We start from the raw sequence: 14,371 nt of genomic DNA on the forward strand, positions 1-14,371 counted from the left end.
CCTGACCTCATGGATGCTAGCTGGGTTCACTAACTGCTGATCCATGACAGAAACTCCCAAAAGTAAAGTGAAAATAGTCAAAGGTCCTTGTGGCAGACTATATTTACTAAGTAAATAATATCTCCCATCCCACATGGCCTTCTGATATTCTTCCCACTAATAGATGGGGGTCTATGTTCCCTCTTCAAACAGGCTATGATGCTATATAATTTTGAGACCATGTCATAAAAAGCAGAAGAGCCTTCATCTGCTTCTCTTTGGGATATTCATTCCTAGAACTCAGCTATCATGCTATGAGGGAGAACAAGTAGTCCCAGGGAAAGGCCATGTGTAGGTGTTCTAGCTGTCAGCCCCAGCTAATATCCTGAACAGCAAGCACCAACCCTCAGATATGAGACTAAGCAAGCTTCAGTGATTTCAGCCCTTAGCCATTGGCCATCCCTGCTGCATCCTTTCTCAATTCCTGACCCATAAAATCCATAAGTGTAATAAAATGGTGCTTGTTTTATACCATTAAATTTGGGGTTACTCAATGATAGTTTTCATTTCTTTATATAAGACATTACTAAAAAATTTTGACAAAATTATACAAAACTAAAGGGAAAATATTTCAAATTTAACACATTCACAGACCTATATGCCATTACTGATTCTGAAAATACACTGAAAAAGTGAGAAATCTTTAGAAGGTATGCGAATTTTTTTTTTGCCTTTTTGCCTTTTCTAGGGCCGCTCCCATGGCACATGGAGGTTCCCAGGCTAGGGGTCCAATCGGAGCTGTAGCCACCAGCCTACACTAGAGCCACAGCAACGTGGGATCTGAGCCGCGTCTGCAACCTACACCACAGCTCATGGCAACGCCTGATCGTTAACCCACTGAGCAAGGGCAGGGATCGAACCCGCAACTTTATGGTTCCTAGTCGGATTCGTTAACCACTGCGCCACAACAGGAACTCCGAGAAGGTATGTGAATTTTTATACGTGATTATCAGCATTACATTTCTCTTACCTTTTCAAACTTCAGTTTCACTGGTTTAGGATTGGTAGCAGTTACAGCTTCAGCAATTTCCTGACCAATCTTAAAAGACTGCTCCTTAGTGGCTCCTTTCAGTAGCACAAACATACTAAGAGAATTAAAAATAAAGTACAGTAATGAGCAAGTAATTGTAACAAAAGTATTTTTCCTGCCTAATGCTTTAAGACCAAAGAAAACATTTTTCTTTCTTTTTTGGCCACCCCATGGCAGTGGCATGTGGAATTCCTGAGCCAGGGGTCAGATCCAGGCTGCAGCTGCAACCTAAGCTGCAGCTGTGGCAACGCCGGATCCTTAGCCCACTGTGCTGGGCTAGGGATTGAAATCTGTGTCCCAGCACTCCCAAGATGCCGCCAATCCCCTTGTGCTATAGTGGACTCTCCCCAAAGAAAATGTTTTCCCCTTACTCTTCCTTATGAAGTTGCTTCCTATCTGAGTTTTCTTGTTTTATCACACTTTCTTTGTGTACTCATGATATATCTTGTTACAGATCTTTAAGACATCTAATGTTTCTAGTTCAGCTACACACAGACCAGCTATCACAGCTTCCAAGAAAGTCCTGGGTTATTCCTAGACATTTAGAGCTTTCTATGACAGACAACTATGTCAATCACAAATTAAAGAGAAATGGAAAATTTACTTGTCACATGGGAGGAAATTTCCTTCCAGAACCACACAACTTAGGAAATAACACGTGTATATTTTAAAATGTATGTTCGTTGAAGAACAGTCAGAAAACACAAAAAGGCACAAAGAAAACAGCCATTTATAACCTAACCATTCAGAAAAAAAGACACTACAAACCTTTTGTGTCTATCTGCAAATCTTTTCTCATTTGGGATCACAGACCATAAAGTTTGATAGCTTTCTCCTTTAACTAGTACATTGTGAACATTTTCCTATGTCATTTAGTTGTTTTACATTAACAGTTGTACTGTATTTCAGGGTATGAATATAGTATAATTTAACCAAACCCCATCACTGAAAATTTAGGTTATTAATTTTTTCTAACATTTCATATAGAATAATTGGCATACTTTCTATGTCCTTAGAATAAATTCCTGGAAATGAAATCTCTGGATAATTGATATACACTAAAAATATTTTTCTGAAAGATAATGTCAGGTTGAATTCCGGAAAAATACTTCTGATGTATAATCCCACGTAGGTCAAGAGGGAAGGATTTCTAATATGGATAAAAAAAATTCCAAGACCAAAAACACTAAAAAAAATAACACAAAAGTATTGGGCATTTTTTTTTTCTGATAGTTACCTTTGTAATAGCACTTTGCATTTCAGTATATATCACAATTTGAGACCAACAGAAATAATGGCTAATAAGTATGTTTAAGTAAGACAGATTTCAAAGTTGATCTTCATTTACAACTTTAGTAGAAAGACAGACATTAAGTAGTAGAAATGGACAATATCTTAAAACACAGGCTTCAAGATTCTTGGAGCTACATGAACCAATCTTATTATTTCTTAAATGCTTATATATTGGATTTTCAACCTCATTTGGATGGTTTAGTTTTTTTTTTTTGGAAAAGCTCTTTCTCTGCCAATACTGGAAGATAGTTTTTTTCTTAGGGTTTGTTCTGAAAAGCTTAAGAAAAAGAGTTCACTATTATTTAAGTTCTTTAAAATAAAAATTTATCAACTCGAATTAGTTTTAACATTCACTAAGGCACAGCAAATAGGCTTTAGATAGTTAATATACCTTTTTCTTTGGCCGAAACCATGATCTATACCACAGCTGTGGCAACACCGGATCCTTAACCTGCTGTGCCATAGTGGGAATTCCCAGTTAGTTATACTTCTAAGGTAGGCTATATTCTGAACCATCTGAAGCTTTTTATAATATTTTCTTTCTAGGCCCATTGATGCTCATTATACCAGTATAGCCTTTTTTTATTTTTTGCTTTTTAGGACCGCACTTGGGGCATATGGAGGTTCCCAGACTTGGTGTTGAACTGGAGCTGCAGCTGCTGGCCAATGCCACGGTCACAGCAATGCCAGATCTGAGCTCTGTCAGCGACCTACACCACAGCTCACAAAAATGCCAGAATCCTTAAACCACTGAGTGAGGCCAGAGATTGAACCTGCATCCTCATGGGTTTTAACTAGTTGGGTTTTAACTTGCTGAGCCACAACAGGAATTCCTAGATTTATTTTAAAAAATAGGTTATTAAAAAATTTCCTTTTGAAAGATTTCAAAAATAAACTTTATCGAGATATAATCTGCATATAATAAAATGAATACATTTTTAAGTGTTCAGTTCCATGAGTGCTAACAAATGTACAGATCTGTTATGGGTTGAACTGTTTCCTCTCAAATTCATATATTTAAATGCTAACCCCTAGTACCTCAGAATGTGACTGTATTTGGAGACAGGGCCTTCAAAGAGATGACTAGTTAAAATGAGGTCCTCACTTAGGTGGTTAGGGTGAGCCTAATCTAGTTTCCTTATAAGCGGAAATTACACAAAGAAACACCAAGAATGGACATGAGCAGAGGAAAGATCATGTGAGGACACAGTAAGAAGGTGTGCAAGGCAAGGAGAGAGGCTTCAGGAGAAACCACATCTGTTGATACCTTGATCTGACACCTCTAGAACTGCGAGAAAATTAATTTCTATTGTTTAGGCCACCAAGTCTGTGACAGCCCTAGAAAACTAATGTATTTGTGTAATCACCACCAGCATCAAGATATAGAACACTTTTGTGACTCCATAAAGGTCCCTTGTACTTCTTTGGAATAATTCTCCACTTTATTCCTGGCCCCAGGCAACACATGACCTGCTTTCAGTTCTATAGATTAGTTTTGTTTTTTCAAGAATTTTATGTCATATACAGTACATAGCTATGTCTGGGTTCTTTCACTCAGTAGATTTTTTGAAATATACCCATGTTGCTGAAGCAACAGTAACTGGTTCCTTTTTGTTGCTGAATAATATTCCATTATATGGATATGCCATCCATTTATTTACTGATGAACATTTGGACTGTTTGCAGTTTTGGACTATCAAGAATAAAGCTGCAATGAAGAGTTATATCAAGTCTTTGTGTGGACCTAAGTTTTCATTTCTCTTAGGTAAATAAATATCAAGGAGTAGAATTGTTGAGTCATATGCCAAGTTTAACTTTAGATGTAAATGCCAAATTAAAAAAAATTATTCTTAAAATGCTCAGATACAATGATGAACTGCTTATACACACATTTCTACAAGTTCTAGAACAGAGAAAACTAAGCTAAGCTGTAGAAATAGAAATTAGATAAGTGGTTGCCTGGTGGTAGGGGATGAAAGTGAAAGACTGCAAAGGAGCACGGCAGAACTTTCTATGGTGATATAAATGTTCTACATCTTCATTGGGGTGGCAGCTGGTTACATGGTTCTATACATTTTGTATACTGAACTATATATACACTGTGTACTTTTTTGTTAAAAATTATGCCTTGATAAAGTTGATAAAAATTAAAGATATACATACTTTACATCTTAAAGGTTATTATTATAGGGTATATATTTGAGATTTTTACCTAGTAGTGTAAGTGAGTTTGAGTCGATCCATGCTGTTTCAGCTAGGTGTTTGGTTTTTTTGCTTTTTTAGGGCCAAACCTGTGGCATATGGAAGTTCCCAGGCCAGGGGTTGAATCAGAGCTGCAGCTGCTGGCCTACACCACAGCCAGCAATGTGGGGTCTGAGCCTTGTCTGTGACCTACATCAGAGCTCACGGCAATGCTGGATCCTTAACCCAAGAGCCCAGGGATGGAATCCATGTCGTCATGGATACTAGTCAGTTTCTTTCTTTCTTTCTTTCTTTTTTGTCTTTTTGCTATTTCTTTGGGCCACTTCCGCGGCATATGGAGGTTCCCAGGCTAGGGGTCCAATCAGAGCTGTAGCCGCTGGGCTACGCCAGAGCCACAGCAACGCGGGATCCGAGCCGCGTCTGCAACCTATACCACAGCTCACAGCAACGCCGGATCCTTAACCCACTGAGCAAGGGCAGGGACCGAACCCGCAACCTCATGGTTCCTAGTTGGATTCGTTAACCACTGCGCCATGACGGGAACTCCAACTAGTCAGTTTCTTAACCCACTGAGCCACAGCAGAAACTCCCTTGGCCAGTTTTATTTGGAAGTAAGCTTCAAGAGAGCTGGCCAGGATTAATCCAAGTTTTTGGTCACTTGACAGAATATAGGTGAGAAAGACTGTTTCAAAATAAGTTTTTTTTTTGGGGGGGGGATGCCTGTGGCATGTGCAAGTTCCCAGGCCAGGAACTGAACCTGCACCTCAGCAGTGACAACAAGGATCCTTTAATCACCAGGCCACCAGAGAATTTCTAAAATTAATTTCTAAAATTAATGTCTATTTGTCTGTCACTGGTGCTTTTAATCTAGTTAAATAACCTTTATTTTGGGGTTGATAGATCCAATTTCACACTTAAAGCAGTGATTTTCACATGGGATGTGGAGTTGAGTGGGAGAATCAGAGGCTCTTCTCAATTATACTCAGGTGAATTTCCCAAGAGATTTTTTTTTTGGTTGTTGTTCTAGTTCCCCACCTCCCTTCTGCTGCCCCCGAAGTGTCTGTCTCGGTAAACATCCTTCCCTATCCTACCTGAGAATCAATGCTTATACAGAGCTTCAACTAGTGGGAGTAGGTCTGTCCCACTCCAGTAGGATAAATATTGAGAAGCACTATTATATAAAAAAATTGTTTGAACCACTACAATGAAGAAACACAGTGTGTTCGTTATACTTTCTAAATGAACAATAATGCATAACTGCTTTAGAAAGAGAAACACACTTCTAACAGGGTCATTTTGATGCTCTGATAACCAATCTCCCTTAGCTAGACCTCAGATTCATAAAATCATCAGTCCTGAAACTGAAGGGAGGGAGCAGTCCTTACTATGAAGGGAGGGAGCAGTCCTTACTATGAAGGGAGTCCTGATTATGAAACTATAGGGAGGCAGTGGTCATTCACCATCATCTATCAGATTGCCTTTATTCGGATGATAACCTCAGAGAAGCTAAGCCATTTTCTGATGGCCATGCAATCAGCTAGGAGTACAGCTAGAAAGAAAATCCAGATCTCACTCCTGGTTAAGAACTCTTTCTCTTAGAGCATTATCTTTTGTTCCTAGAACAGTCCTTCTCAGTATGTTATCACTGTTGTCCTTCCAAAGGAAAAAAGTTAAATTTAACAAGAGGAAACAATTACTAAGGAATAAAATGTTGTTGGGTAGGCTCGGGCTTTGTGGGGCCAAAACCCACTGTACTAAGTGATTTTGCTCCTCAAGGAGCAGAATTGCCCAGTTGGGGCCATATGCTTACCATTGAGAAGGTAAAGCCCTAAAGTGAATTGCTCTTATACAGCATATTTTGACAAACATTTGTTTAATGAATTGGATGATGAATGATTTCAAAAGTTATAATGATACTGCAAATACATTTTCTTGATTAGAATCATAAAATACCTGTGATATCTGATGTAGAGAGATACCAATTTATGGCTCCACTGCTAACTAGTTGGGTGATCTCAGACAAGTTTTCTTATCCCAGGGGAATCTGCTCCTATGTAACATCTGAGAATGTCCCTCCTAGGGTGTTTTCCCAACTGCATCAAAGCTCCTGACCTAAAAGTCCTCTCCCGGCTTTAACATTCTGAGCCTGTTTTTTGGTTTGTTTGAATTCCTAAAAATCTTAAAGGCTAATAACATGATCACAATCAGAATCATGCCAACTTCCGACTCTGCGTGCATGTTGTCAGTGACTGACATGTAGGAGCTTGAATTAAACTCAACAACTTAAATGTTTAACGTCCTCTGCTTTCCTAAATATTTTGCGAGGAGCTCTGCTAACGAGGTACACAACTATGTTCTAGTAATTTTTATTCTGCTAGACTACTCAGCAGAAGTGATTTTACAGAGCAGTAAAATGTCCAAAGTCTAAGTGAGGAGCAGCTTTTGATGAGGAACAGTAAAGACTGGATAACCAGGCCCTGGAAAACCTGAAACGATCCCAACCTGTAGTAATGAAACACCTGCTACGTGAGGCAAGGGCTCATTCAGCATTAGTAAGAGCATGTTGATTGTATGTGCGTTAAATAACCAGAGAAGATTAAATGAAGATTTACCTAGAGAAGATTACCTAGAAGCTATTTTCAATGATTAGAAGCATTATCTCTGACTGCTCCACTGGACTGTAAAGTGATCAGCACTCCTGAGGTAAGTGTTCTTAGAATGGTCACACTGTGGCTCAAGGATTTGGCATTGCTGCAACTGCAGTGCAAGTTCAATCCCTGGCCTAGGAACTTCCATATGGTGTGGGTATGAAAAAAAAAAGACTCTGACTCAGAATTCAAAGGCAGTCCTATCCTTTGTCAGGCTATGAATGATGGGCTTCAGAAAGTGTGTGAGCCTCTGGAATCAAATGGAAAACTGTACTTGCCTATATGCACTATTTATAGAGCTGCAGCTATCTGAGGAATTCTTCACATTAAAAGCTGTTTCTTTAGGAAGACTAGACTCTTGCACATACAGATTTTATAGACTCCCATCTACTTGGATACCAGGAGGGATGCCATGGGCATCTTCACAATCTGTGACTCAGGTCACATACATTTTCTGTCTCTTAACATTCTATCTGGTAAGTAAGGACCTGTGTTAATTCCAATCACAAGATCATAAGGACTGAAAAGAACTTAGGACTCTATTTTGGGGAAGAATAACCCTTAAGCCATTTCAAACATTGAAATGACTATCTCAAGAGACGCAGAAAGACAACCACAAATAGAGGTCATTACCTGTCAGTATCACCATACACAACCCTAGCACCCCACTTCTTGGTATCATTCACCAGTTTAATAGCTCGCTCCAGGGTTTCTCTGGCTTTGTGAACAATACTATCGCCAACCTGTTGGTACAAAAACATTGGAAATGATTTCTTAACATTGCTTAGTATAAGATAATAAACTTTAACATATAATACTTAATTTTAATTACTAAATATTTCTAAAAATGAAACAAGGAGAGTTCTTCTTGATGTGGTGTAGTGAGTTAGGAATCTGACTGCAGTGGCTAGGGTCGTTTTGAAGGTGTGAGTTCGACCCCCACCCTGGTGCAGTGGGTTAAAGGCCACGGCATTGCTGCAGCTGCAGCATAAATTACAATTGTGGCTCAGATTCAATCCCTGGCCTGGAAACTTCCATACGCCAAGTGGGTGCAGCAAAAAGGAAAAAAAAAAAAAAAAAAGGAAAGAAAAAAGGAAAAAGAAAAAACAAACAAGAAACAGGAAAAAAGAACATTAAAAAGAAAACAAAACTGTCACCAGTGCCATCTTTCTTCCTACAAGTACTCAAGAAGAAAATGAGGTGGATGAATAATCTAAAAGAAGGAACCAATCAATATACAGACTTAGTGGTGAGTTTATCAATAAGTATACAAGGTACACAGCTGCATTTGATCCTAGGAGAATAAACCTTGTTTATTCAAGGACTTTCTAACATGCTTTATAACTGATTAGGCAGGAAATGACTCAATGCATGTGCATGAATGTGTGCACGTGCATCTTCCAAAATTTTTCTGCTGGAGTGTTAAAGTTTCAGGATCATTAAAGTTAATGCTGAATCTAAATATTAATGATTGGTTATACCTAATTTTTAGATAATACTAAATACAAAGAAAAATACACAATTACATGGTGGAAAATATGTTTTCAATTTAAATCAGCTATGCAGACATATGTCTAACAAGGGTTCTTTCATTGGTGATTGGTAAGTTTTAACAATGATCATTGCATAAGCTGACAAAAAGATGGATCCTGACAAATATGAGAAGCAAGTGAATTATATTTCATAGTTGAACTGAGGAGAGTAGTACAGTACTGCTGTTTCATTTATTAGAAGAGCTAAGAGTTGGGGAAATTGCCATTCAGCATAAATGGAACATTCCTTTTTAAAATTTTAATATAAGAATTATACACTTTTTCTTTTGTGTTAAGATGCAAACAGTACTTACAATGATCCTTCCTTTTTTACTGTAAAATCTGAATTACCTGAACTAAACGCAGGATTGACTAATACTCAAAAGGCTGTTTAAAGCTGTTTATAAAGGAAATATTAAGTATATGAACAAAGGAATACATAAAAAACTGAAAGCAGAAACTTGAGTTTTAAATTAAAATCATGAATCCTGTTGAGACCTTTAGTGCTTTAGAAAACCTTGAGAATATGATTATAATACATTAAAAAATCATGTCATCTAATTGAAATTCAAGGTTTTGCTTTTCCTTTTTTGGCTGCCCTTGCAGCATGTGGAACTTCCTAGGGCAGGGATCAAACCTGAGCCACAGTAGCTACCTGAGCTGCTGCAATAATAACAGCAGATCCTGAACCTGATGCATTACAAGGCAACTCCTTAAACAAATTTTAAATGAAGAGGTAGAAAAAAAATTAGGATAATGTGGAAATGGCCTAAGAAAAGATGTGCTATTCTGGTTTTACATTATTAATAAAAATCATTTCTACTTTTTCTATTAGATCATTCAGATCAGTATTTTTCAAATGTGTATAATAATATGAATCCCTAGTGCTGACAAAGTATTTTTTATATTACCTAAAAATATATGAACATGCAATTAGATATAAGCCTTCACAATTCAACTACGAAACCAAGAAAATCTATCCAGTACAAACAAAATCATATGATCAAAAAATTCAAATGAATATTATTTTTTTAATTACAGGTGGTGTTTTGCTGTTGTCAGTGTGAATATGCCATGGATTGCCTTGCCCAGGTTTGGTTTTGTTTTTTCCTTTCTCTGAATATTTTATTTTTTAGAGCAGTGTGAGGCTGCAGAACTGGAGAGAAGACAGAGATTTTCCAAATCCCCTGGACCTCACACATGCATAGCCTCTTCATTATCAACATCTCCCACCACATGGAGTATTTGCTACAGCTGATAAAACTACACTGACACATCATTATCACCCAGAGTCCATAGTTTACATTAGGATTCATTCTTGGTGTTGTACATTCTACCGGTTTGGACAAATGTATAAGGCTATGTATCTACCATTATAGTATACAGAGTACAAGTGACTCATGAACAACATGGGGGACTGGGTCTAGAAGCTGTCATGACACCAAAATCCATGGATGCTCCAGTCTCATAGTTGGCCCTCCATATCCATGGTTCTGCATCCACAGGTTCAACTAACTGCAGATCATGTAGTACTATGATATTTATTGAAAAAAATCTGAATATAAATGAATCCATGCAGTTCAAACCTGTGTTGTTCAAGAGGTAACCTAAAAATCCTCTGTGCTCTGCCTGTTCACTTCTTCCCCTCTGCTCTATCCTGACATGACTGATCTTTTTATTGTTTCCACAGTTTTGATTTTTTTAGAATGTCATATAGTTGGAGTCACATAGTATGCAGCCCTTTCAAATTGGCATCTTTAACTTAGTAAGACACATTTAAGCTTCTTTCATGTCTTTCATGGCTTGAGAGCTCCTATCTTGTTAGTGCTTGATCCACTGTACCTAGCACTGTATCTAGTGTTGAAGTCCACTGTGTGCATGTACCACAGTTTACTTATCCATTCACTTGTGGAAGGACATCTTGGTTGCTTCCAAATTTTGGCCACTGTGAATAAAACTGCTATATGATAATCTTTAGGTAATTTGTGCAGGTTTTTATATGAACATATGCAACCGAGCAGGACCCTATGAAGCCCTCCCAGAATTGACCTCCACTTATGCTCTCCGCCTACCTTTTTGTCCACAGAATATTTTAGCCAAAGAATTGATTTAATCAGAAGTGAGAAAATACAGAGAAAAAGGAAAAGAGTCAAGCAAGACAAAATAATAATTAAGCCATTCAACAAAGTCAAGGACCTTTCGTTCTTTCTCAAGGACTATAGACAATATTCTGAGCCATGTCCTTGGAGCTGTTTTGTAGGTGCTGAAGACCCCACTGGGTGGAAGAAGTTAACTATTTGCTGACCACAAGCATGTAGACCCCAGATGAGTTGGAACCACAAGGTTGATGATGATGACTCCGAAATTACCTCACCACCAACCAGCAGACCACATGCTGCTCCTTGAACACTGTAAAACTCCTCACTGTGCCTGGGTGGGGCATGCCACAGTCTTGAGGCATTAGCCTACTGTTTCCCTCTTTGCCTGGCAATTAAAGCTACTCTTTGTTTCCTCCAACTGTCCCATGTTTCTCTTCAGCTTCAGTGTACAAAGGATGTTGTATTTTGGATAAAAATCCTTTATCAAATATGTCTTTTGCAAATATTTTCTCCAAGTCTGAGGCTTGCCTTTCAGTCTTTTGATAGTGTCTTTCATGGAGAAGAAAATTTTAATTTTAATAAAGTCAAGCTCATTAATTCTTTCTTTCATGGATCATACTTTTGGTGTTGCATCTAAAAAAGCCATCACCAAATCCAAGGTTATCTAGATTTTTTCATATGTTATTTTCTAGGAATTTCATAGTTTTGAGTTATTTAGGTCTATGATCCAATATGAGCTAGTTTTTATGCAGTGTGTAAGGTCTATGGCTAGATTCATTTTTCTTTTCAGGTGGATGTCCAGGTTTTCCAGCACCATTTGCTAAAAAGACTATCTTTGCTCTATTGTATTGCCTTTGGTCCTCTGTTAAAGATAAGCTGACTATTTATGTGTGCCTATTTTTGGAATCTCTATTCTGTTCAACTGATCTACTTGTCTATATTTTTTTTTCCAATACTACAATGCCTTTGTTACTGTAGCTTCACAGTTAAGTCTTGAAGCCAGGCATGGTCAGACATTATTCTTCTTTAATACTAAGTTGGCTGTTCTGGGTCTCTTACCTTTTCAAGTAGGCTTTAGAATCACTTTGTCAATATCAACAAATAACTTGCTGGGATTTTGACTGGGATTGTATTGGATCTATAGATTAATCTGGGGTGAACGGACATCTTTTTTTTTCTTCTTTTAGGGCCACACCTGCTGCATATATTAGTTCTCAGGCTAGGAGTGAACAGAGCTCTAGCTGCCAGCCACAGCCACACCAGATCTGAGCCGAGTCTGTGATCTACACCACAACTCACGGCAACTCTGGATCCTTAACCCACTGACTGAGGCCAGGGATTGAACCCGCATCCTCATGGACACCAGTCGAGTTTGTTCCTGCTGAGCCACAATGGGAACTCCATGAACTGACATCCTGACAATACTGAATCTTAACCATGAATGTGGAATATCGTTCCATTTATTTAGTTATTCGATTTTTTTCATCAGTTTTGCAGTTTTTCTAGTATAGCTCCTGTACATATTTTGTTAAATTCATAACAAAGTATTTCATTTGGGGGGATGCTAATGTAAACAGTATTATGTTTTAAATTTCACATTCTTTTTCTTCATTGCTGGTACATACTACTTATTAACTTTGTATCCTGCAACCCTGCTGTAATCGCTATTAGTTTCAGGAGGTTTTTTTTTTTTTTTTTGTCAGTTCTTTTGGATTTTCTACATAGAGAATTATGTCATCTGGAACAAAGACTGTTTTATCTACCTTGCCAATCTGCATACCTTTTATTTCCTTTGCTTGTTTTATCAAATTAGCTAGGACTTCCAGTATGATGGTAAAAAGCAGTGATTAGTTGGGACATCTTTGCCCCCCCCCCCCACACCCCCCGGCTGCACCTGTGACATATGGAAGCGCCCAAGCCAGGGGTCAAGTTGGAGCATCAGGTTGGGGCAATGCTGGATCCTTAACTCACTAAGTGAGACCAAGGATCAGACCCCAGTCCTCATAGAGATAATGTCAGGTCCTTAACCTGGTGAGCCACAATAGGAACTTACCCTTTGTCCTTTTTTTTTTTTTTTTGGTCTTTTTAGGGCCACACCCACAGCATATGGTGTTTCCCAGGCTAGGGGCTGAATCAGAGCTGTAGATGAGTTGGCCTACACCACAGCTCACAGCAATGTCGGATCCTTAACCCAATGAGTGAGGCCAGGGATCAAACCAGTGTCCTCATGGATACAAGTCAGATTTGTTTCCATTGAGCCATGACAGGAACTCCCCCTTTGCTTTGTTCTCAATCTAAGTGGGAAAGCTTCAAGTTTCTCATGGTTAAATATGACATTAGTTGTAGGTTTTTTGGTGGCTATTCTCCATCAAGCTGACAAAGTTCCCTTCTATTCCTAAGTAACTGAGCATTCTTATCATGAAGATACTGCATTTTGTCAAAAAATTTTTTTTTGCATGTTAATATGATCATGTGATTCTTCTTATTCATCATGAATGTGCTATGATGGCTCTCAGTTGATTTTTGGATGATGAACCAGCCTTGCTTACCTGGAATAAATCCCATTTGGTTGTGGTGTAGAACTGTTCTTATACATTTTTGGATTTTATTTGAGGATTTTGGCATCAATGTTCATGAGGGATATAGTTTTCTTTCTTTCCTTTTTTTTTTTTTTGGCTTTTGTCTTTTTTTTAGGGCTGAACCCACGGCATATGGAGATTCCTAGGCTAGGGGTCAAATCAGAGCTGTAGCCACTGGCCTACGCCAGAGCCACAGCAACACAGATCCGAGCCACATCTGCGACCTACACCACAGCTCACGGCAACACTGGATCCTTAATCCACTGAGCAAGGCCAGGGATTGAACCCGCAACCTCATGGTTTCTAGTCGGATTTGTTAACCACGGGAGCCACAATGGAAACTCCAGCATATAGCTTTCTTATCAAAGTCTTTTGTTTGGTATTAGGGTAATGCTGGTCTCACAGAATGAGTTAGAAAGTATTCCTTCTACTTGCATTTTCTGGAAGAGAACTTGTAGGATTTCTTCCATAAATGTTTGGTAGAATTCAGCAGTGAATCCATCTGCGTCTGATGCTTTCTGTTATGGAAGGCCATTAATTATTGATTCAATTTCTTTAATATATATTGGCCTATTCAGATATCCTATTTCTTCTTGTATGTTTTAGCAGATTATGTCCTTCAAGTAAACTCTTCACTTTGTCTAGGTTATCATATTTGTGTGCATAATTTTCTTTTATAATTTTAAAATATCCTTTTAATGTCCGTGGGAAGTGAAGTGACATCCCTCTCTTTCATTTCTGATATTTGTAATTGTGTACTCTTTTTTTTTTCCCCCCTTAGTAAGGTTGGTTAGAGATTTCCTGATTTTATTGATCTTTTCAAAGACTAGCTTTGGGGTTGTTTGATTTTCTAATTGATTTTTTGTTTTCATTTTCACTAATTTCTGCTTATTTTGGATTTAATTTGCTCTTTTCTAGTTTCTTAAGGTAAAAGATTAGGTGACTAATT

At 38.2% G+C, this 14,371-nt stretch overlaps 1 protein-coding gene and 1 long non-coding RNA gene across 4 annotated transcripts in view; one reads left to right on the plus strand and one right to left on the minus strand.

Moving 5' to 3' along the window:
- REV3L (REV3 like, DNA directed polymerase zeta catalytic subunit) overlaps positions 1-14,371 on the minus strand; it is a 200,899-nt gene that overhangs the window by 17,460 nt on the left and 169,068 nt on the right. For both annotated transcript variants that reach the window (XM_047762811.1, XM_047762819.1), the window contains exons 26-27: positions 7,846-7,955; positions 1,010-1,124 (exon numbers count right to left, since the gene is read on the minus strand). In XM_047762811.1, the coding sequence (XP_047618767.1) occupies positions 1,010-1,124; positions 7,846-7,955 (225 nt within the window). The remainder of the gene's footprint in view (positions 1-1,009; positions 1,125-7,845; positions 7,956-14,371) is intronic.
- On the plus strand, positions 5,325-11,331 carry LOC125117086 (uncharacterized). 2 transcript variants are annotated; one of them, XR_007132466.1, is made up of 3 exons: positions 5,325-7,267; positions 9,786-9,836; positions 10,831-11,331. It is a non-coding gene; the product is annotated as an uncharacterized LOC125117086 (long non-coding RNA). The 2 variants fall into 2 exon arrangements; XR_007132465.1 differs by lacking the exon at positions 5,325-7,267 and having other exon boundaries at positions 8,291-9,836.

Source organism: Phacochoerus africanus, chromosome 2 (genome assembly GCF_016906955.1).
Source record: "Phacochoerus africanus isolate WHEZ1 chromosome 2, ROS_Pafr_v1, whole genome shotgun sequence".
NCBI lineage: Eukaryota > Metazoa > Chordata > Mammalia > Artiodactyla > Suidae > Phacochoerus > Phacochoerus africanus.